The sequence below is a fragment of the Agelaius phoeniceus genome, chromosome 13, assembly GCF_051311805.1.
Source record: "Agelaius phoeniceus isolate bAgePho1 chromosome 13, bAgePho1.hap1, whole genome shotgun sequence".
Classification (NCBI taxonomy): domain Eukaryota; kingdom Metazoa; phylum Chordata; class Aves; order Passeriformes; family Icteridae; genus Agelaius; species Agelaius phoeniceus.
In genome coordinates, this window is record NC_135277.1 from 18,527,756 (window position 1) to 18,550,737 (window position 22,982).

Here is a 22,982-nt window from a genome sequence, read left to right on the forward strand (position 1 = left end):
ACATGTGCAAGGCACAGAAGGAGAAGAGAAGGTTGTTGCTTCACAGAGACTTCCCTGAGCAGTGGAACACCCTGCACGAGGCTGTGGAAATCCTTGGCATGGGGCACAGCACATGCCAAAAGGCTCTTCAAGCTTAAAAAACAACCATAAATTCAGGGAAGAAAAATCCAAACACTATTAGACACAACTCAAGCTCTGTATCAGGGAAATCAGAGACTGCCAGAAAAAAAAATGTATAAAAAATTCCACCTTTGGCTGATCCTGCTCTATTTTTCTCCTGTTTGCTGTAGACCATGATTGCACAGAGAAGCCATGGGGCTTGTGGACACTCTTATGATTTAACAAGTAAAAATGAAAACAATTTCCTAGGTTTAGACTTTAGATCACCTACTTAAGGGGTGTTGTTCTATACACAAATAACTTTCCATCCATTGACAATTCCTGTGTTTTACAAACACACTTACAGGAGTATTTCCATATCAGCAAATCCTCACAAACTCAAGGTTTTAGGTCCACACAATTACCCAATATCATCATTATGATCCCATTCTCACCAAATCGCTTCCAAAACTTGTGTGAGCCTAAAAGGAATTGGCCCAGATCCCTAAGTTCAAGTCAGAGTTACACAACAAATACTATGGTGGTATTTGATTTAATAAAGAAATCCATTTATTAAAGAAATTTAATAAAACTTTTGATAAGCTTAAGGTAGGTTTACTCACCTGCACTTCCAAGTTGTTTATAAAATCTGTATTCTAAATGAAGCTGTGGTGCCCGGGATTTAATTGGTTCCTAGGACAAAAATAAATAAATTGGTTAAAATCAGTTTGACTAAAAGAAGTTCTGTCCTATACTTGAAGATTTGTGCATAATTTAAACACCCCAAATTGAAATTCTAACAACAGACTTCACCATTAAATGTCATTTAAATAAGAAAAGAACAAAAAGCAGTAAGATTTGCTCTCTGGAGGAGAAATAACATCCTCATTTAAATATAAAGCTCATTCATTGCAGTGAAATTCAAGGATCATTCCACAGAGCTCCTGATGCTTGAAGAACAACCCTGGACATTGGCAGAGGGAAGTCAAGGTTGCAGAAGCTCAGGCCCCAGTTCACTCTGTGGGCTCTGTGACTGCCCACAGTGCCTTTGCTGGTCTCCAGCCTGTGTTCCTGAAAAATGTTGAGTCACACCAGTGTGTTTTAGATCAGACCACAGTCACTCACAGCAAGCACCACAGTGCAGCCAGTTGGGAAAAAGGAAGAAGACTCCCTCTCCTTGTGGCAGCTGTCACTCAAACATCTTGAAACACTCAATAATATTCTATTTTTATCCACAAAATACAAAAAAATAAAAGGGTAAGTCTGCAATGCACCCAAACCATCCCATTCATTAACTGTTACTCATCTGCGTTTTACATACAAGACTTAATGCCTACAATCCATCAAGGCATTAACGTGCAAGATTACAGAGGTTCTAAAAATATAAAGTTAATATGGAGAGGATTAAGAGAGTGGAGTAATTACATTTGCAATAAAACTGTGCACTTGGGATAGGCATGGATGAGGTTTACCAACAGCCCAGGCAGCCTGGAGATAGGAGTTCATACTGGCCTCAATTTTTGCTGACCTCTAGTCTGCACTGTAAGACTGATGTCCACACTGGCTGTGAACTCCACAGTCAAGGCTTCTTTCTAAGTGTGGAGAAGGAATTCTGTACAGGAATTCAGGCAATTTGACTTGTAGCCAAGCTGTTCCTCATCAGCTCAAGTCATCCCATCCATTTCCCAGCAAGGGCAAGGAACACTCCTGGGTAACTTCCCAGCGTAATCATAGAATCATTGAGGTAGGAAAAGGCTTCCAAAGTCACCAAATTCCTGATGTTTTAAAGCTCCAGAAGATAAATATGACCAAATACTCAGCAAACCATGTGAAAAAAATATTCTGGAGGAAAAACTGAACCTGTACCAAAGGCAAATACAAAGCAACACACAAACAAGTTTGTTATATAAAAATTAAGATAATTGTTAGTGCCTTGAGGGAGGGTCTACAGACACCTGCAGAGCACTGGGATTCAGAGCAACAGGAGCTCAGCATGTTCAGGGAGTAGTTTATTTATCCAAACATGCAAAGGGGAAGGATTGATGCAGCAGGATGTGATGCTGCTCATGACAAAATCAGGGGAAGCAGCCCTGCATCAGGGGCTGCTGGAGCCAGAGCTCTGGACACTTGCCAGAGTCATGGCAGCTTCTGAGAAGATCATACCAGCACAGATGGTTGTCCTGTAGGCCAAGGGCTTAGGGATGATGGCAGATTTTGTGTTTGTAGTAAAAATAACTGAATTGCTGCTGCCTAAGAGAGAAAATCCAAGCTGGAACCAACAGCATCATCATTGCTGCGAGGGGATGGCCTGGTGCTTGTGCTCTGACTGCAGCTGGAGGGCACCAGGCTGGCTGCTCCCAGGGAAGAAATTCCTCATGTGGGCAGAGCAGCTTTGAAAACCCTCAGGAGAATAAACCAGATGCCCCTGACCAAGTAAGTCAGCTGAAGAGCAGGACCAGAAGCTCCATGGTGACACCACAGCAATCAACACAAGGACCAACCTCCACTGCCAGGAGTTCTCCAAAGTGTAGCCTCAGTCCCAAAAAGAAACTACGAGGCATTAGCATGGAAATTCACAGGACTTTTTGATGGGCTCTTGGTATCTATCACACAATTCCCTCATTTCCCAGCTCTAACAGGAGGCAGGAATAGCTGAGACAGCAGGGCTGCATTGCTGGGAGAGGATCTCACAGCTTGAAGGACTTGGAGCAGTGCTTTGACTCGGTCCAACAATGAAGATAAAAGAAAATGTTGCCTATAAGTACATCTTACAGCTACTCCACCACTAATCCACAAATTATTTGAAGGATAAAGAAAATAGCAGTTAAGTCCACATGTAAGAAAAATGTATTTGCTGTTGAGGAGGCTGAGTCATTCTTATTCCTGTGGAATTTTGTCTAAGATTAGGAGATCAAGAAACCCCCATTTCTCCTACTGCTCCCTCCTTAAACTTCTCCAAAACAGAGCATGGATATGGACACCTGGATGGCCATCAGATAGCAATTCCAGCCCCTCACACAAGAAGGACCTGAGATTTTTAAGCCTGCATCACAACAGGGCAAATGAAACTGGAGAGTGGTGCAGTGTAACTGCTTTAACACTCAGTTATTTGGGGGGAAAAAACATAGTGAGAAAAGTGAAGAAAGAATGTGACCAGAAAAACAGGTCAGATTGAGGCAGCCATTAGGCAATTGAGTCCTGCCATATGGAAAAGCTTCAGGTTACTGGGAGGTGTCACTGCAGCCACTTTTCTGAGAGAAAAAAAACACCCTTTGGACTAGTACAGCTGTGTTTTAACTTAGGGTTTCCAATGCAACAACTTTGTGGGATTATCTGTGGAAGCAAACCAGAAGCATTACTGCCTCAATAAAACACCTTGTCTGTGTACACAGCACATTTTTAATGGCCTAAAAGCAACAATTCTCCTTTCTGATGTGCATCCATATCAAGGGCATCTCCTATGGAGCCAGGCTGGGAGAGCTGGGGGTGCTCACCTGGATCAGAGAAGGATCCAAGGAGACCTCAGAGCCCCTGAAGGGGCTCCAGGAGAGCTGAAGAAGGACTGGGGATAAGGGATGGAGGGACAGGACACAGGGAATGGCTTCCACTGCCAGAGGGCAGGGTTAGATGGGATATTGGGAAGAAATTCTTCTCTGTGAGGGTGTTGAGGCCCTGGCACAGGGTGCCCAGAGCAGCTGTGGCTGCCCCATCCCTGGAAGAGTCCAAAGCCAGGTTGGGCAGGGCTTGGAGCACCCTGGGATAGTGGGAGGTGTCCTTGGTGTTCCACCATGGCAGGGGGTGGAATGAGAAGAACTTTAATGTCCCTTCCAGGATACCCAAAGCTGTGTGGGATACTGTGTTCCTGAATTCCTCTGCCAACAGGAATGAAAACAAGTCCCTCCTGTAATTATATTTCATCTACTAGACATCTTAAGGGGAATGCCAGAGGTATGGAATCTGAGGCACTCAAATGAGATCACAATTAATACACCAAATCCATCCTCATTTTCTGTCACCAGAGTGGTTCCTTTCATTTTGCCAGACAGCATCAACTGGGCAAACTGGGGGCTTTGCTGCAGTGTCAATACAGCACCACAACTTCAACTTCAGATTTTAGGGCTTGGGTTATGTTTACAGAGTGTTCACATGAGAACTCAGCCCATCAGGTGAAGACACAGAATCTGAAACCCCAAGGGACTAATGAAAGTCTGAGTTTACAGATAGGAAAAGTTAATGCCTAAACACAAACTACTGGGCTGTGAGTTTATAAATGCTGAAGAGCTACAAGTTAGGGAGTTCCCCATCCCCCAGATTCCACAGATAATGAGACTGTATCTCTGCAACCCAAGGAAGACTGACCTTCACCAAACTGGATCTTGTTTTGCCTGTTGCATCTGCAGGCTCTCAGTACCACACCAGACCAAACTGTACTCTGCTCCCCCAGGGAATTTTAACCAAAGAACACCCTCTTTCCTGCCTCTTGACTCCAAAATCATGGACCACCAGGCTGCACAGTGACATGCTCCTAGCCAAACATTCTGAAATCCTGAATGGAAAGGTCTAAGCCATGGAGCAGCAGGAGGTGCAAACCCATCACCAGTGCCCTTCACTGGGACCTGGGCAGAGGAACAAGGCTCTCACTGCTCCAAGACAGCTACAGATCCTTTAGGTACCAAAAACCTTCCAAAGGTGGAAGGATGGGTTTTTTTCCCTGCTTTTAAGAACTTATTTTAGTTTTAACAAATCAGTCCCAGCTGAGGGTGGGAGCAGCACTGAGCCCAAACTGAAAAACTTGCTTTTGGTCTGAATTTTTAAGATGAAGTATAAGTCATTTAAAGACACCTGAAGCTACTACTTACCAGTTTGATCGCTACATATTCATTGGTGTAGAGATTTTTACCTGCAAAGGAAGAAGAAAAAAACATCTTTTAGTTCCACATTCAACACTTGCAGCTCGAGGCACAATGAGAAATAATGACACTGATGCCAAAGGGCTCTTTTCCTAATTTGCCCTGAAGTTCCTGCCTTTAACAAAGCATTTGCCTGAAAATAATCAAAATAATGAACAGTTTGCAGCAGTTTAGCAGGGCAGGTAAATAACACCTTCCACTCAGCACAAGGCAATTGTATTTTGTGGCAGCACTTTTGCTCCATGAGGTATCCCAGACACGCTAGGCTTCATTATCCCCGATGCCAAAAAAGTCTGGGGAACAAAAAATGAAGAGTCAGAGTGTCATTGCTTTTGGAAATGCCTTGGATCTGCTGGACACTGAACAATTCCATCCTGGGATGTGCAGGGAGTTTCACTGGGTTGATCATGCTCTGGAAGCAGGAAGGGCAGGAGCGTGAGATGAGCACAACCAGCTGAGCTCAAATCCAGGTGCACTGAACCAGAGCTGGCACCCATGTGTGCTACAGCTGGAGGGGAATTTTCCTCCAGGAGCCTGTCTGGTGTCTGAAGGCAGCCCTGGGCCTCCTCAGTGATCTGAGGCAGTGATGCACAGCTCTGTGTCACAGAGCATCTCTCCCTGTGCTCTGACACTGCCACTTATCCTATCACTCAATGTCCTCTGCTTCCCCTGCCAGGGAACTGGAGCAGTCACTCCCCTCCACCTCCACCTGGCTCATGCCTCACAGCAGACTCTCCTGGAGGAGATACCACAGGGAAAAATGCCTGGGCAGTCCCTGGACCCCCTCTGTCCCAGTCCCACTGTCCCCTTGGAGGAAGGAAGCCCCACCACAAAAGCTCCCTGTGGATTTATTTAGGGAAATGTTGACCTCTGCCATCAGTGTCACAGCACAAGTCATGCTTTTACTGAGCAACTCCAAAATTCAGGAGCAATCCAGGAGGGAAGTTATCAGGGCTTATTTCTAGCATCAGCTTTGCTCAGCTCTCTTACTCATTTATTTTCTAATTCCTGTAATGGATATTGATGCTAGGACAGCCCAGCTCTTGAGAAAGCCCAGGACATGGAGTGACATCATTGAGAGCAGGCAGGAGCTGGAGCAGCTCTTCCATACCCACATGGCAGCATTAAAAAACCTTCCATGTCCTCCTCAGCACAGGATACAACAGCACAGGGAGACTCAATACAATTAAAGACATTATGGACATGGGAAAAGACATACAGTCATCTTTAAATCCTGAAATATCAGAGGAAATTCAGTTTACATTATAACATCTTCACGTTTTCTGCATTTAACTTCCTTTGGTGCTTTCCCTGCTGTATCACTCAGGGCACTTCTGGCCTCTAAATCTGTGACTGGGTGTTCCCAGGCCCAGTCTGCACCAAGCAGATTTTTCTAACATTCCCTCAGTAATAGAAGACATCATAGCTCCAACCTGTTTAGGTACCTGGTGATGCACAGGACAGGGATTTAAAGGTGAAGTTTGATACCTTCAGAGGGTGTTTTCTGCCAGCAGAGCTGAAAGCTGAGCCCCAGCACTAACCCCTGACACACCTGGGGGGGTTTCCATTAATTTCTTTCCATGTTTTAGGAAAAAACATAATAAAATGCCCAGACTGGAACTAAGTGTAGAAAGGAGATTTTGCAGTTTCATCAGGAACCACTGACACCAGGAAGCATTGAAAGAGCTCACAGGCCAAATCCATGGAAAAGCAGGTGGCAGATAAACCCCTCCACCTCCTGAGACAGACCAGGGCTCCAGCCAGCAGCTGGGGCGAGAAGATGTGAGGACATTAAGGGAAGGAAATCTAAATACACTTGGATTATCTGCTCTGCATTAGCTACCAGCAAATAAACCCCAGTAGCAGCCCCAGCTTTATTTTGCTCCCTGAAAGTGCCTCTTCCCCTCCTTGGATGGAAATCCCAGAATGGTTTGGGTTGGAGGGACCCTAAAGTCCATCTCATTCCATCCCCTGCCATGGGCAGGGACACCTCCCACTGTCCCAGGCTGCTCCAAGCCCTGTCCAGCCTGGCCTTGGGCACTGCCAGGGATCCAGGGACAGACATTCTGCAGCAATCTGTGCCAGGGGCACACCACCCTCACAGGAAAGGATTTCTTCCCAGTATTCCATTCTGGCAGTGGGAAACCATTTCCCCTTGTTGTGGCACACCAGGCCCTTGTCCCAGGTCCCTCTCCAGCTCTCCTGGAGCCCCTTCAGGCACTGGAAGGGGCCCCAAAATCTCCCTGGATCCTTCTCTTGTCAGGTGAGCACCCCCAGCTCCCCCAGCCTGGCTCCAGCCCTCAGAGCATCTCCATGGCCTCCTCTGCACTTGCTCCAGCAGCTCCATGTCCTGCTGATGCTGGGGGCCCCAGAGCTGTAGACTGGAGCCTAGATCTTTTTGATCTAACTGAAACATTATCTGGCATTTTTAAAACAGTGTATAATTTAAAAATTATTTCAGGTACTATTTTAAAATGGCAGTTAACAGTTTTTCACCCTGCTTGAAACTGGAAAAATTGTTACAAGAGCAGCAGGCCCCAAACCAGCAGAAAAGCTGCATCTTTGTAGGTTGCCAGGTTAGAGCAGTTCCATTGGAACTGGGAAGGTGCTCCCAAAAGTGAGAATCACCCATGTGCTGTCTCCCAGGCTGCAGTGTGAAGCCAGGAACTCTGCTTCAAAACAAGCAAACTAGTAAAATAAATACTTAAACATGGTAATAGCATTTGATACTGGGGCTGTAGTTCCAAAATAACCAAATTTTTGAAATAACCAATATTTCCAAAGTCATGATTTGAGTGGAATAATGTTAGATGTGGAGGGCAGGGCAGGAGCAGGTCCTGGGAAGCTCCTACACCAGGAGCTGATAGTTTCAGACCTGCTGTAGAAGGAACAGCAAATCAGGCATGTCCCAAGTGTCCAAGGGTCTGTCCCTGTGCAGATGCATCATTTTGGAGATGGATGTTCTTGGGCTTCTCTGCTGCCCCCAATCCATCTGTACATTCACCACATCTCACTGCCAAGGCCTTGAGAAATCCTCCTGGGGAAGTTTCCCACATGAATGCTGGTGCTATTATGCATCCCTTCTCCTTTGGAATATGACAGAATTGTCAGTGGAACTACCCAGAACTGAGCCATGGACTTACTGCTCCATCAAAAGCACTGCCTCATCCTGACAGGGTTTTGCCAGCACAGTGACATCCCCTCCCTGTGCTACAGATCTGTGGTTGAGCTGAGTGAAGTTGCAGCCCCTCTCAGGGTTTGTTTCAGTGCAGAGGGCACTGTCTCCTGTGAGCCTTTGCTCTCTGGGCAACCTGTCCTGCCTGTGAGGAGCAGGGAGAGTAAACCCTGCAGCTTGGACACAGGGACAGCAAAACCAACGGGGAGATCTGTCTGGAGCAAGCCAGCAGAGAGATTTTGGGGATTTACCCAAATCTTGGATGTTGTGGCTGATCACAGCACTCCATACAAATGGGTCAAATCCCCGTGAACCCCGAAATCCATGCAGGGTCTGATGTGGGGCTGGCACAATATTCCTGCTAGTACACTGAGCCATTTTGGAAACCAAAGCTCTTGAAGACACTCTGCTCTGCAGCTGTCTGAAGAAACAGCCACTGCTTTACCCCATTTCAGTGTATTACTCTGGGCCAGATCACACAATCATTAATTTTGTAAAAGACGTCCAAGATCATCTAGGCCAACATTCGAACAAGTCCCACCATTCCCACTAAACCACATCTCCTCCTTTTCTGAACACTTCCAGGGATGGTGACTTCAACTCTTCCCTGAGGAGCCTGCTCCAATGCTCATCCACCCTTTCAGTGAGGAATTTTTTTCCTAATATCCAGCCTTACCCTCCCCTGGTACAACCTGTGGCCATTTCCCCTGTCCTATCAAATGCTCAGTTTCATGTTCAGCTCCCCATCTCAGCTCTTTGAGGGCTGGAATCCAACTGTGCTGCTCCCACATGCTCCAAAAAAGTCATGTCCTTGGGTGATCTGTATTTTCAGGAAGAAAGATCAACCCTGAGCAGTGAGCTGGGTATATACAGCAAACAGCTTCATTAGGTAAGTGCCATCTCCTCCCTGAAGAATCAAACAAGAGCAGCTTAAACTGAAACACAACACCTTAAAAAAGAGAAATTCTTCAGGGAATTGGAAAAGCCTATTTTCCCTTTGCTTCTCAGTGCATGACTTTGTTCTGCCTGTGATATTGGTGCTAAACTGCTCTGAAACCATGTAAAAAATAGGCAAAAAGCAGAGGGCACATCATTCATCTTCACAGGACAAAACTGTTATCAGAGACTTGTGTGCTCGGATTTCAGCTGCTGCTTCTCCTTCCCCCCAGCGATAATTACCATGGGCTGTGCAAGAGAAATAGCTGCTATTTGAGCAAACAGGAACTCTTAAAGTGATAGTGACTGGCAAAAAGCAAGAGAAATGGAAAAAAAGAGAGTAATACAGCTTCTGTAAGAGCCTTACACAAATTGTTGTTATCTGTATGTGTGGCTCATTGCCTAAATTTTTAGTAAACTAGAATTAACAACACACGTATCATTAAAAAAAAAGAAACACTCAATTAACAGGTGTTGCAATTTAAAACTGAATTTCTCTGTAAACTCACTTTTTCAGAAGTGAAATCTCTTCTGTAAAGCCCATGCCATGAAACTTTACATAAGTCATAAACCCAATATCACTAAAATTTTGAGAAATGTGAAAAAGAATCCTGGAAACAGGAGCTGCCTCCCTGCAGTGTGGGCAGCAGAGGAGGGGGGATTCTGCCCCACTCAGGTGAGACCCCACCTGCAGAGCTGCCTCCAGCCCAGGGTCCAACAGCAGCAGGACAGGGAGCTGCTGGAACAAGTCCAGAAGAGGCCATGGAGATGCTCTGGAGCCAGGCTGGGAGAGCTGGGGGCGCTCACCCGGACAAGAGAAGCTCCAGGGAGATTTTGGGGTCCCCTTCAGTGTTTAAAGGGGCTCCAGGAGAGCTGGAGAGGGACCTGGGACAAGGACCTGGAGGGACAGGACAGGCAGGGGCAATGGCTTCCCACTGCCAGAGGGCAGGGTTAGATGGGATATTGGGAAGGAATTGTTCCCTGTGAGGGTGGGCAAGCCCTGGCACAGAGTGCCCAGAGCAGCTGTGGCTGCCCCATCCCTGGAAGAGTCCAAGGCCAGGTTGGACAGGGCTTGGAGCACCCTGGGATAGTGGGAGGTGTCTCTGCCCATGGCAGAGGTGGAATGGGATGGGTTTTAAGGTGCCTGTCAACCCAAACCAGGCTGTGATTCTGTGATTTGGGCACCAGCTGAATAAACTCAAGAGCCAGAGGGATCCACTGCAGGTGCTAAACCTCAGAGCAGAGCTTGGATTACAAAGCAGTTCAACATCTCCCTGGGGATCCTGATATCGTGACGTTTGCTGGGGGGGGCTTTGAGAATCCAACGGAGCAATTCAAGTTATGTCACTGTAAGGATCCAAATTTATCTTAGCTGCCAATTATACTCATGTGCAGGAAGGTGGGAGTTTCCACCCTTGCCCTTGGTTTCTCTCCACCTTAGGAGTGTTATCTCTGCTCAGATGAATCAATAAAACTTCTCTGATGCAATGCTGAAACCAAAATACCCATTTACTGAGACACACCAGAAGTGAGCTGGTTGATCTTCACACCATGGAACAGCAGCACATGTATTGATGCAATAACCCAACCTCAAAGAGGGAAATCACACAGATTCATTTAGGATGACAGATTCTGAGCAGGAATCTACAAAGACACTATCAGTAGTGTTACGACCCTTGAGTTATGTGAAGCAACACCAGCTGCTTCCCCCATCTCATTTAAAACACAACCATTGTTTTTTTAGGATGACTTAAGAGCCCAGTGCACTGCTCTGTATTGGTCTCTTAAGTAGTCCTAAACAAACAATGCATCAGTGGAACCATCTGTTTTGGGCAACCAGCTGCAAGACGTGGTCAGGAAACCAACAGACCATGAACAAATGTGGGGCTGGCTGAGGGAGCCAGATGGCCACTCGGCACATCCTGCTCCTCGCCAGCAAGCCCAACACACAGACAGAGCAGGCACAGAGTGATGGGGCTGAAATTAGGGCAGTGAGGTTAGAGAAGGACATGGAATTGAGTCTGAGTGCTGGGAACATCCCTTTAAATGGGTGTTCTAGCTTACAAACAAAAAATTGAGAGCAAGAATCAGCAATTCACAGTTGATATTTTTTTTTCACCTTAGGCAAGACATTTAGCGCTGTGAACAGTCGTCATTTGTTGGGATTGTTCAAAATTTGCATCTTTGGCCTCTCCAGTGTATTCCCTTTGACTTTATGCAAATCAAAATCATTCTAAGAGTTACATCTTCTGAGTCAGAAGCTTCGGATAAGACAGCTCAACACTTGGGAAACAAGACAGCGCACGCATTTCTCGAGCCAGGGAAAGTTTCTATGCATTCATATTCCAGTGGTGAAATGCTAATTTGCACAATGCAGGCCACTAAAATGCTTGCTTCTTACCTAGTCTGAGTTCTCCAAAGTTCCCACACCCAATCTTCTTGCCCACTCTGAAGTTGGGTCCCACCATGAGGACGCCGGAGGACGCCGACGAGCTCGGCCGCGATCCGTGCCCGCTCCTCCCCGGCATTCCTTTCGTCGTCCGCTGCCTTTCATCCTTATCCCTACTAGGATGGTCCATGATCTTAGTGAAATACCTCTGCCAGCAAGCTGGCAGAAAGGAGTTGGAGTACACACTCTCCTCCTTAGAACAGAAATTTATATCCAAAAGTATCCGCGTTGGAGTTCAAGAGAGTCATGGAAACTCATGGAAGTTCTTTTGGCACCAGATCCAGTTTCCTAATGCATCTTGATAATGTACCAAAGGGTCGGCTGTGTTCTTGAGAATTCAATAAAGGCAGGTTGCTTTTGGTTTCTTACCTGGGGAAAAGAAGAAATGCATGAAATAAAAATCATTATTTTAAAATACCAGGTGAGAAAGGAACAATGTTCAGAACTTTCCTGGCCTTGAGGAATTTAACAGCTATATGGAAACTTTATCATTTTCTTAACAAGTTTCTGATAAAAAGCCCTGATGTCATGAAGAAATGTAAGTGCTGTCCATCCACTGTTGCTGCTTGTCCCATTCTTGGAAGTGTCTCAGGCCAGGCTGGATGGGGTTTGGAGCAACCTGTCTAGTGGAAAGTGTCCCTGCCCATGGCTGTGGGTGGATCCAGCTGAGCATTAAGGTCCCTTCCAACCCAAACCAGTCTGTAATTCCATGATTCCACTGGAGTTATCAGGACTGACACCACATGCAGTAACCAGAGCCATTCCAACTACACCAGCATGTCAGGTGGACACTGTGAGGAAAACACATCCTGCCTTTAAAGCCCCTGTGAAGTGTAGGTTTGGTTTTTCCTCACTTCATACATTTATCAAGTACTACAGAAAAGCCAGACAAAAAATACAAAGGGGCCAATGAAAGGTGCCAGGAGAAGAAGAAAATTTTGTAGCATTTAAATAAAATTCTCCTTCCTTTTACCTCTCTTCAAATTGATCTAGATTATCTTGAATAACCTAAGTTGGAAGGGACCCATGAGAATCACTGAAGTCCAAACTGACCTCAGATATATTTGCTAATTCAAACTGCTGACCTACAGAGATGACCAAAATGAAGAGCCAAAGCATGATTAATTATTTTTTAAAAGCTGATAATTCAGTCTAAAGGGGACAAAACATAGATGCTTCTCAACCCTTGCAGGCCAAATGATTCTTCTGTGCTCAGGAACAAGACCAGAGGAGACTGGCAGGAGCTGCAAGGACCCAGGAGGTCCTGCCCCACAAGGACAGTCCAGAGGTACCAGCCTGGTGGTTTGAGCTTCCCCTCACTTCCCAAGAAATCAGCACAATAAAGGGAAAGGTTGCAGGATATCTTGTCTGCACAGGTGCTGCATCAGGAGATGGTATTGGGCACTCTTGGGGTGCAGTTCTCAAGCAAGGATTAGAATAAACACACCTGGAACTACCCCATATCCCAGGATATAAAGGAACAGGAACACTGCTGCATTCAGATTTTCCAGATGTTCCTGTATAATTTTACCAACAAGGTTTGTGTCCTACTTCCAATGCCTCCAAAGCAATCACACAAGTGCTCAATGACACCACCCAACCAAGAGTCCCATGGAAGGACACAAACACCTAAACAAGGGCTCAGAAGTTACTCTACTCAGGCAGCTGGCTCAGTTCTCCTGCAACAATACCTCTGTAGAGGGCTTAGCAAGAGTTCCTTCTGTTCATTTTGCCATGAAATCATTAAGGTTGGAAAAGACCTCCAAGATGATTGAGTCCAACCATTAACTCATTCAATGATGATCCTCTGGTCCACCACAGGATGAAGCTAAGCTACTTACTTCCAGTTATCCAAAAATAAAAGACAAGGATTGTTACCTATCCACACAGAACAGAAGCAGAAGCCCTTCTGAAATCTGACTATGCTTTCCCTAGCCTCCACCTGAGGAACACTTCTGTTTCTGGAGACTTTTTGTTTGACCTAAGGCACCTGGATAGAAGGTGGGGGTCACTCATGCTGGATCCACAAAATGCAGGGGACTACCAGCTGGAAATTCCAGTTCTTGAGTACTTATAGAATCACACAATCACAGAATGGTTTGGTTGAAGAGACTTTAAAGCCCATCTCATTTAATTCCATCCTCTGCCATGGGCAGGGACACCTTCCACTAGCCCAGGGTGCTCCAAGTCCCGTCCAGCCTGGCTTTGGACTCTTGATGGGGCAGTCACAGCTGCTCTGGGCACCCTGTGCCAGGGCTTCCCCATCCTCACAGGGAAGAATTTCTCCCTAATATCCAATCTAAACACATCCTTTCAGCTTCAAGTCCCCTTGTCCTGTCACTTCTTGCTCTTGTAACAAGTCCCACCTCAGCCCTCCTGTATGTCTGTCCCCTTTAGGTACTGGAATTCTCCTTGTCACTTGGGACAGCTGTGGATCCCTGCAGAAAATGTCACACAGCACGTCTGCAGCATCTCCAGGAGGTGTGACAATCACCAGGTCACCTGAGAAGAACCTCCATGTCTCAGCCACACCACCAGTTTGGCCATCAACCACAGTGACAAGCTCCTAGCATGCTCCCAAGCAACGTGTGAAACACCATTTGTACCTCTGGCCTAGACAAAAGAGCTGGACATGTTCATGTACAAGAAATTATTTAGCATTACCAGGCTTTACTTGTCCCTCAAATTAATCCCAGATTTAATACTCGGAGCTGAATATGGATAAGCAGGAAGCATCCGTTACCAGTGAACTGGCTGAGCTGGTTTTTCATCACAGACATCCATCCCCACACACTCTCAGCTGCCACGCTTGGCACAGACACAGCAGAGCTGTGTTTGCCCTGTGAAACCAGTCAGCAGGAGCAGTGATGAGGCTCTATCAGATATCAGAAAATCACTTTGACTGGACTCCACCCCAGGCTGTCCTGGGAGGAGAGACTGGCTTCAAAACAAACAACACGAAAAAGAACCATCAGTGAAACTACAGAGTTTTACTGCTGAGCTCAAACCAAACGTGAGAATGACTTCTAGTAGCAGGTGGATTTACTCAAACTCACGCATTTTATCAGGTCTTTCTGATAAAATTCTGGAAAAATAAAACTGAAGCATGGGAAATTTTGGTCTATCTGTCATTTGGTCTTCTGATAAAATTTTGGAAAAATAAAACTGAAGCATGGGAAGTTTTGGTCTATCTGGTCTATCTCTGCTATGGCAAGAGAAGTAGACACAGAACATTCCAGCCAAATGTTTTATTTCCAGTTAAAGCTATCATCTTCTATGTAATACAACATATGGGTCTGGCACTTGGGGACATGGCTCAGTGATGGGCTTGGCAGACATGGGAGAAAGGCTGGACTCAGTGACCTCACAGGGCTTTGCCCACCTAAATGATTCCAGTATGCTGGAGTGTTCCTAGGGTTGGATCACTAAGAAAGATGAGCAGGACACAGGAATTCTATGAGTAAAAACCCAGTAACACTTTGGAGAACACAGTTGAACTTGCCAAAGCCAGAGAAGAATTTTTTCTCCCTGGAGACCGAAGTCATTATTTCACTCAAGACTGAATAATTTATGACAGAGAACTACCTACAACCTCAGAAATGGAAACAGAAAAAAATCTCCAGCAAGAGCACAACCCCTGCCCAGTTCATACCTTGCTCAGCACATCTGAGATGGGACAAGCAAGCCCATTATCCTCAGGCAAATTAAGCACGAGTCCCACCACACATCTTGTGGCTCACAAAGGAAGAAAGATGTTAACAGTTATGAGCTCCTTCCCCCGCTCCCCATCTGGATCAGCTCTCCCTGGGGAGAAGGATGGAAAGGTCAGCCTGGCAGTCTGCAAACACTAACCATCCTCTCTCAGCTGAAAGCCTCCTGCAAACAGGAATTCAGAGCAGCAATAGGTGAGTGAACCACACCTCTGAGAAGCTCTTTATCACAGCCAAGCTGAGGAGCAGCACACCAGATCACATAAAGATCTTACACCATCATTACCACCTACTAAAAGTGTAAGTAGTAAATATGGCATCAAATATGGCCTTTGAGGACCAGCAGAGAACTCAGCTGGCTTTGGAGGGGAAGCAGCAGAAGAATGAAGACCAGACTGTCAGTCACATTAATATTTAAAGGCTGCTCAGAACACCAGGATGACTTCCTGTCATGATTGAAACTTTTTTATAATGATTCCTTCCTACCTTTCCACCCACTCAGCAAGATTGCTCCTCAAAGTTACTTCCATTTGAACAGAGCTGCATGAAGATATTTGCCTAATGGTGAATCAGCCCAATCCCAGGATTGATTTCACTACAATACAGTTGGAGACACAGGAACAGTTATTTAATGAAAGAAACAGGCCTGAAAGGAAATTATTTGCAGCTCGGTTAGCTAAGTAAAAAACAACAGCACTGTATCCTACACACTTCCAAACATTTAGACCCAAATCTATGTCACAACCTCTCCTCCACTGATAAACCCACAGCACTACAGCTAGAAACCAGCTTCCAGGTGGTGTTAAATTATGGAATGGTTTGGGTTGGAAGGGACCTTAAAGCCCATCTTGTTCCACCCCCTGCCATGGGACACCTTCCACTATCCCAGGTTGCTCCAAGCCTGCTCCAGCCTGGACTGGAACAATTCCAGGCAGTCTGGAGGGCAGCTGCTGTTTGTGTTGATATCCACAATCCAGCATAAAGGAGTGTTTAATGAATGGCACAGAGACACTGCCCACAGCCACACCATTTTTCAGGGGAGCCCTTCCAATGTAGGAAAGGACATCACAAATGAGAGGTTGGTGCAATGAAGCCAAAGCCATTCTTGTTCCCCCTCTCCCTTGTTCCCCAAAGGAAAAGCTCACTTCCCTTGAACTCAAAACTTCTTTGACCTTCTTGACTTACTCTGGAGACCGTTCCATGGCAGGAGCAAGTTTGCCTAAAGTCTTGGTTTGTGGCACAATTTCAGAAATCTGTCCAAACTGAAATATTCAATGAACATCCCCTTCTTCAAATTGAAGCAAGCAGGCCTGGCCTGGTCGAGGTCTGTGTGTGGTTTTGATCCCTGAAGGAGTCACTATATGCCAGAAATAAAACTGAAAATGCCTGGTGGATGAAGCAACACCCTGAAAAGCAGGAATTCAGCCCCATAATTCCTTTTTAAATCTTTTAAGAAGAGATGTCCAAGAAAGCCCCATTTTCTGCTGGGATGGGTGAACTCTCTACAGACACAGGACCACAATTCCTCAAAGCAGCTCCAAGATCATTGCTTTAGGACAAGGCACATGCCTTCCCACTGGGTTTTCCAACATCCACCCCACGTGCCTGTGTAAATACGTCTGGTAAGTCTCCTGATGTGGAGAGCACTTTCCAGACAAGATCTGCTACTTCCCACATGACTTCAAAGCCTAGAAAATCCTCCAGGGCTCTCAACTGACATGTTATAAACACACAGATATGAGCTCACCAGCTTCCACCCTCACACTGTGTAAAAAGTAGAGCCTTCAGCAGCAGAAAACTTCCCTGGCCTTGCCACAGACTGGGACAAAGCACTCACCCTCTGGAAAAGGGAGGGCAGCCAAGCTGCAGGTAAGGAGAAACATTTTGAAACCAGGACATACAGGATGTGTTGCTCATGTTTTTAGTATCTACCAACTCATTTTATGCTTACACCCCTAAGTTTAGAGGATCAAGCTGGCTTTGTGTGCTCTGCCTCACTGTGTGCCTTAACAGCTTCCAAGGTGTCGATGCTCTGCCTTTAATAAAGTGCAATTAGGAAAGCCTTCATTCCCAGCTCTGCTCTCTTCTGCATGGTCACACATCTCCACAGGCTTCACATCCCTTAAAGCCTTCTCATCCCACTGCTTTTATCTCCCCACTTTCATGATGCTGCATTTCTTATCCTGCTTCTGTCCTTCCAAGTGGCCACAACAGAATTTTCTTCTTCTGCAGCCTTCCTGTTACTTACTCCTGACAAAGTCACTGTTCTAATAATAAGAGTTTTGAGATTTGCCCTGCTCCTGAGGAGACAAATGAACAGATTATTATTAACAAATATCCTATGCTAGAATCACAGAATCCATAAGGTTGAAAAGGCTTTCTAAGCTCATCAAGTCCAACCATTAATCCAGCACTGCCCAGGCCACCACTTAACCATGTCCCCAAGTGCCACATCACACATCTCCTGAACACTTCCAGGCGTGGTGACTCCTCCACTGCCCTGGGCAGCCTGCTCCAACCTTTGACAAAGTTTTCTATGAAGAACTTTTCCCCAATACCCAAACTAACCCTCACCTGGCACAGCTTGAGGTCATTTCCTCTTGTCCTGTTGTTTGTTCCCTTGGAGCAGAGCCTGAGCCCCCCATGGCTGTCCCCTCCTGTCAGGGAGTTGTGCAGAACCAGAAGGTCCCCCCTGAGCCTCCTTTCCTTCAGGCTGAGCCTCCCTAGGCTCCTTCAGCTGCTCCTGGTGCTCCAGACCCTTCCCTGGACATGCCTCAGCCCCTCAGTGTCTTTCTTGCTGTGAAAGGTCCAAAACTGAGCCCAGGATTCCAGGTGTGTCCTCAGCAGTGCCCAGTACAGGTGGTCAATCCTTACCTGGTCCTGCTGCTCACACTATTGCTGACACAAGCCAGAACACTGCTGGTTTTTTGGCCACACCTGGGCTCATATTGACCATTACAGGTCCTTTTTCACCAGGCAGCCTCCCAGACACCAACTCCACACTTGGAGTGCTCCACAGGGTTGTTGTCACTGAAGTGCTGTACCTAGATTTGGCCCTATTGAGCCTCACACCACTGCCCTGTCCTGTGGATCCAGCCTGTCCAGATCCCTCTGCAGAGCCTTCCTGCCCTCCAGCAGATCCACACTCTTGGTGTCACCTGGAAGAGGGCCCTGCTCTGGTGCTTGGCTATTATCCAAGCCAAGGAAGGGAAGATGGAAATCAAGTACTTTCCCCACCCAGACATGAGAAATATCTTTTTTGGGGTTTTTTTTGCCTTTTTGTCTCCCACTCAAGAGCTTTCTGGTTACTCCAAGGATCTTCCACTGGATGGATTCCAAGTCCCCTGCTGTACCCCAGCAGCACCTCTCCACAGAGATCAGCATTTATCTGTGCTTCCCCAACCAGCACTACACTGACCTGGTTTCAGTGTCCTCAATGTTGTGCAAAACAACAGAAAAACTGAAAAAGTAGGTCAAAATTCTCTGTTGCAATTTAGAGCTGGGAGCAGCAGTGACAAAGCTGGCTGCCAACTACAGCAAGCAGGTACACATCAGTGCCCCTCACTTGGGAGATTCTTCCCAACCTTGGAGGCTGCAGATGCCTTTTAAACATTATGAATTGCTTCTGTTGAATCATTTGACCCAACAATTTAATCTTCAGCTTGTGCAGTTAGTTTTGCTCAGTGCTTCACAGGAGGAAAATCGGGAGGCACACAAACAATATTTAAGTCTATATTGCTGGGAAGGGAGAAGGATGGACAACTGTGGATCACTACACTCATTCATTACTCTTGAATGCCCAGGACTGTCAAGTTTGCATCCTCCAATTACAGTTTTTACAAACAGGGATGAACCCAAATGAACTTGTGCCTTTTTATAGCTGAGTGGAGTGAACTTCCAAGAGCTCTTTTCCTTGAAGGCCTTGTGAACATGCTAAAACACATTAATTGTATAATCCTCAACTAAATACATCAGCAAGTTACTTTTCCAAGTGATCTCAGTTGATTGTTTCCCTGAGAGTGATCCAAGCACCCATTCTCTAAGTTCACTCCTGAACTTTGTTCCCAATCCCCTCTACAGAAGCTCAGCACGAAAGCCAGGAATGTTTCCAAGGGAAAAACTAATTTAGTTGGAAATTTAGTTCTTCCACATGAGCAGAGTCAAAACAAAGCAGAGTCAAAACAAAGCACAGAGCATTTTCCAGGGAAGTGGATTGTGTGATGTGAGATCAATTCATCGACTTCTCTCCCCAAACTGAGTCCCAGCCAAACGTGTGCCAGCAGCCAGGGATGCACATTCCTACAGATGGAAAAAGGGCTAGAGACCATAATCTGTCAGAAAAGGAGGGTTAGTGCTGTCAATGAAGAGGGAGATTATGCTGGAACAGCTAAAGAAGCAGCTGAATGCTGGAATAAAATGAAAAATCCCCTCATGAAACCTGAGCTCTACATATTTTGGTCTTTTTTTTTTAGGCTGGGTAGAGTAAAAGCTGAAGTGCAACTGCCAGATCAGTGCCTCTGCATCTTGTGAGGCTTGAGCAGACATAAGACTCACATCCCTCTGTAGAAACCCCACTGGAGTGCCAGTGCCTGGCCATGAGCAGCACATCCCTGTGATCCCTGCAGTCCATACACCCCAGAAGCCCCAGGGCAGCATTCCCTGCATCCTGGGGGTCCTGCTGTCCCTGCCTGGAGGGGACTCTCACACCCACAGCACTTTTGGGATCTACCTCCTGACCCCAGCTTTACCATCCAGTGTTTAGAATCACTAAGGTCAGAAAAGACCTCCAAGATCATCAAGTCCAATCTTTGAACAGCTTCTCAAGGAGCCTGGTGGTCAGGATACATCTCTGCTGGCAAAACAGGCTGGGTAAGGCTACAAAAGATCAGGTTTCAGCAGAAATATGTATTTATGGGGATGCTACAGAGGAAATGAGGAAAAACCTGCCAGCAGCAAAAGCTGTACAACAGACCCTGCAGAAGTTCTCTTCTCTGGTATCCAGGCATCATAAACCTGTAGGTTTATTTTTCCTCTTAAAATACCAAATTGTTTAACAGTAAAAAGAGAGGTGCAGATGTCCCTATACCACCCCCTTCCTTCCAGGCCATGGGTTTGAAGAAGAAAAGGGCAAAGATGACTTCTAGACAGCCATGTGCATCCATCACCAAGGAATAATCCAAAGCACATGGATTCAGGTGCATCCATGGTGGTTGATGGATGTAGTTTGCAGTTAATGGTATCAAAGTCCTCGACAAGACCACCAGGGGAGCTTAGGCTCTGGAGCAGCCTTGGATCACTGGCAGCAACATCACTTTTACAGATTTACAGCCTAATTTAACACAGATGCACCTCAATCATCTACGACTGTTTTATCTGCTCTGTCTGGCAGGGAAAAGCAGCACAGAGGATAAACTGCAGACAGGCTCAGACAGCCTGGAAGGACTGGTGAACTTGGCAGCCAGACACAACCTCCCCCCACCCCCAAAAGCCTTGGTAGTCTCCAAAGCATGAAGTGCTTTCTTCTTCTTCAGAAAGGAATGCCAAGATCAAGTTTAGAGCCAAGGCAGCTTCCACAGTGTGTGTGGGGTGGGGAAAAGCCTCTCACCAGAAGAAAAATCCTTGTGAAGTTGAGGAGATGGGTCAAAGAAAACTGAAGAAACCTTGGTGGCAAGGGTGGGTAGAAGCTGTGCTAGTGGAACCCAGCTTGGGATAACAGGGAGCCCTGAGGTGCCGAGAGCCTTTTGGCCCTGTCCAAAGTGCATCCAACAGGAATGTGTTTCCCCTATGGAAGGACACATTCTTGTCAAGTGCCATCCAGTATGCATAAAAAGTGTCCTAACAGAACAGCAGTGAGGTGGGATTCAGATGCAGGGTCTTTGTATTCCAATTTAAGAAAGCCCCAGGTCCCCAGGCTTGGCTTGTGGTAACCTGATGGGAACAGGCTGTCCTCTCTCTGTCCCACCAATACCTAGAGCACTTCCAAAAGCTGAGGACAAACAAGCAGAATGGTTTCTTTGCTGCCTCAGCTCAAAATGACACCAAACTTCTGCTAAGTCGCTTACCAGCTCTTAAAATGATCTTCAGACACCACTGGTTAGACTCAGGATCAGCCTCTGGTGCTCAGTGTTTGTACCTGATGGCTCAGGAGACAGGAAAACATCTGGACTCTCACAGCACTGAGCTCTAAACATGCTGCAAGGGCTCTCTCAGTGTCCAAATGTCCAGCACAGAGCAGCAAAGCCTTGGAGAAGATTCCATTTCCATGCAATAGGAATGAAGTTATGAGGCTGCACCAGAAGTAGGTGGCTTCAGAAAGGGATTTTCACACAAGTGTCTAATTCAGTGAGATGATTTAGTCACCAAGTGCCAAATGCACCACAAATTGGGCACAATTCAGCCTGGCTCAGGTGTGTCCTGCAGGGATGAACAGCAGCCACCACCCAAAGCTCGTGTGGCTGTAGGAGATTGTGCATCCATGTCCTTCTGTGATTCCAGGGATGACCCCACAGGAACTCAAGTGTTCTTCACCACCACACAGCCTCATACAAGGAGAGGATGAAAAGATAAGAAGGGAACATGCCCAAGAACAGTGCAGTGGGTAGAAGTCTCAAGTACATTCTGTGCAGCTGAACTTGAAGTCCTGGCCTGGCAGGCAAAGCCCAAAATCGCTTGACAGCAAATGGGGAAGAGAACTCTGCCAAGTCTGTGTCATTCCATCCCACAGACTCTTGATGGTGCCCAACAAACTTCATTCAAGGCTGCTCATCACTAAAAACTCCTTGTAAGAGCTGGGCAATAAACTGGAAACATGGTGATGTAAGAGCTGGAACAGCAGCACTTTGCAAAAAAATAGCAATGGTGATGCCACCAGGAGAGAGAGGGAGTGTATTAAGGGAAAACACAAGAAAATCTGAAAGTCCATGATTTAATGGACATGTTTTTTCCTTTTAATGCCTGAACTTCACCTTCTCTTTTGTGAAGACACTGCCTTTTCCAGCAGTCAAGGAGAGAGTAGCAGACCACACTGTCTCTTCATATAATGAGACATTTGGCAGGAATTTGACTGACATCACCTACATATTTTGTTTGCAACTAAACCATGTCTTGAAGAGGAAAACTATGTACCTGAGACCTACACAGGGAGAGAAATCTGTCCCAGCTTTTAATGGGGCTGCTTTTTTGGAGGTGAATGGCTGTCAGATGGGGGTGACTAACCATTCACCTGCTTATGAACCATTCACCTGCTTATGAACCATTCACCTGCTTGTGAGGCTTAGAGCACAAGGGAGCTGGAAAGGTAAGAACCACAACCCTAAGTAATAAATCCTGATGATTTGGGCTTAATAAATCAGTGCTTCAGCCTAAGCAAGCCAATGCTGTTGCCAACACCCTGATTACTTGCTACCTCTGTTTTGGGAGAGGAAGGTTTTTATTGGGATAGAGAATGTCCATTAAAAACTGCCAGAATTTGATATTTAAGGCACTATTACACTCAAAGCCTGAAACCTTCTACAGCAATCCCCTTCCTGGTATGGGATTATAAAAACTCCATGATGTCAAAACAAGCTGTCCCACCCCAAAACCCACCTATCCCACAGGGCAGCATCTTTATGGCACATAAAGAGCCATCATTTCCTTCCTGTCTGATAAGACTCCCTATATCTCCCAGATCTCCCAGCTTTGTGTCCTGATGAGGCAGCTCA

General features: G+C 46.2%; 1 protein-coding gene across 2 annotated transcripts in view; it reads right to left on the minus strand.

The window, feature by feature from the left end:
* Positions 1-22,982, minus strand: part of CSNK1G1 (casein kinase 1 gamma 1) — a 101,403-nt gene that overhangs the window by 47,385 nt on the left and 31,036 nt on the right. For both annotated transcript variants that reach the window (XM_077185354.1, XM_054642290.2), the window contains exons 3-5: positions 11,522-11,938; positions 4,959-4,999; positions 723-792 (exon numbers count right to left, since the gene is read on the minus strand). In XM_077185354.1, coding sequence (XP_077041469.1) covers positions 723-792; positions 4,959-4,999; positions 11,522-11,699 — 289 coding nt within the window. In that variant the 5' untranslated portion in view covers positions 11,700-11,938. The remainder of the gene's footprint in view (positions 1-722; positions 793-4,958; positions 5,000-11,521; positions 11,939-22,982) is intronic.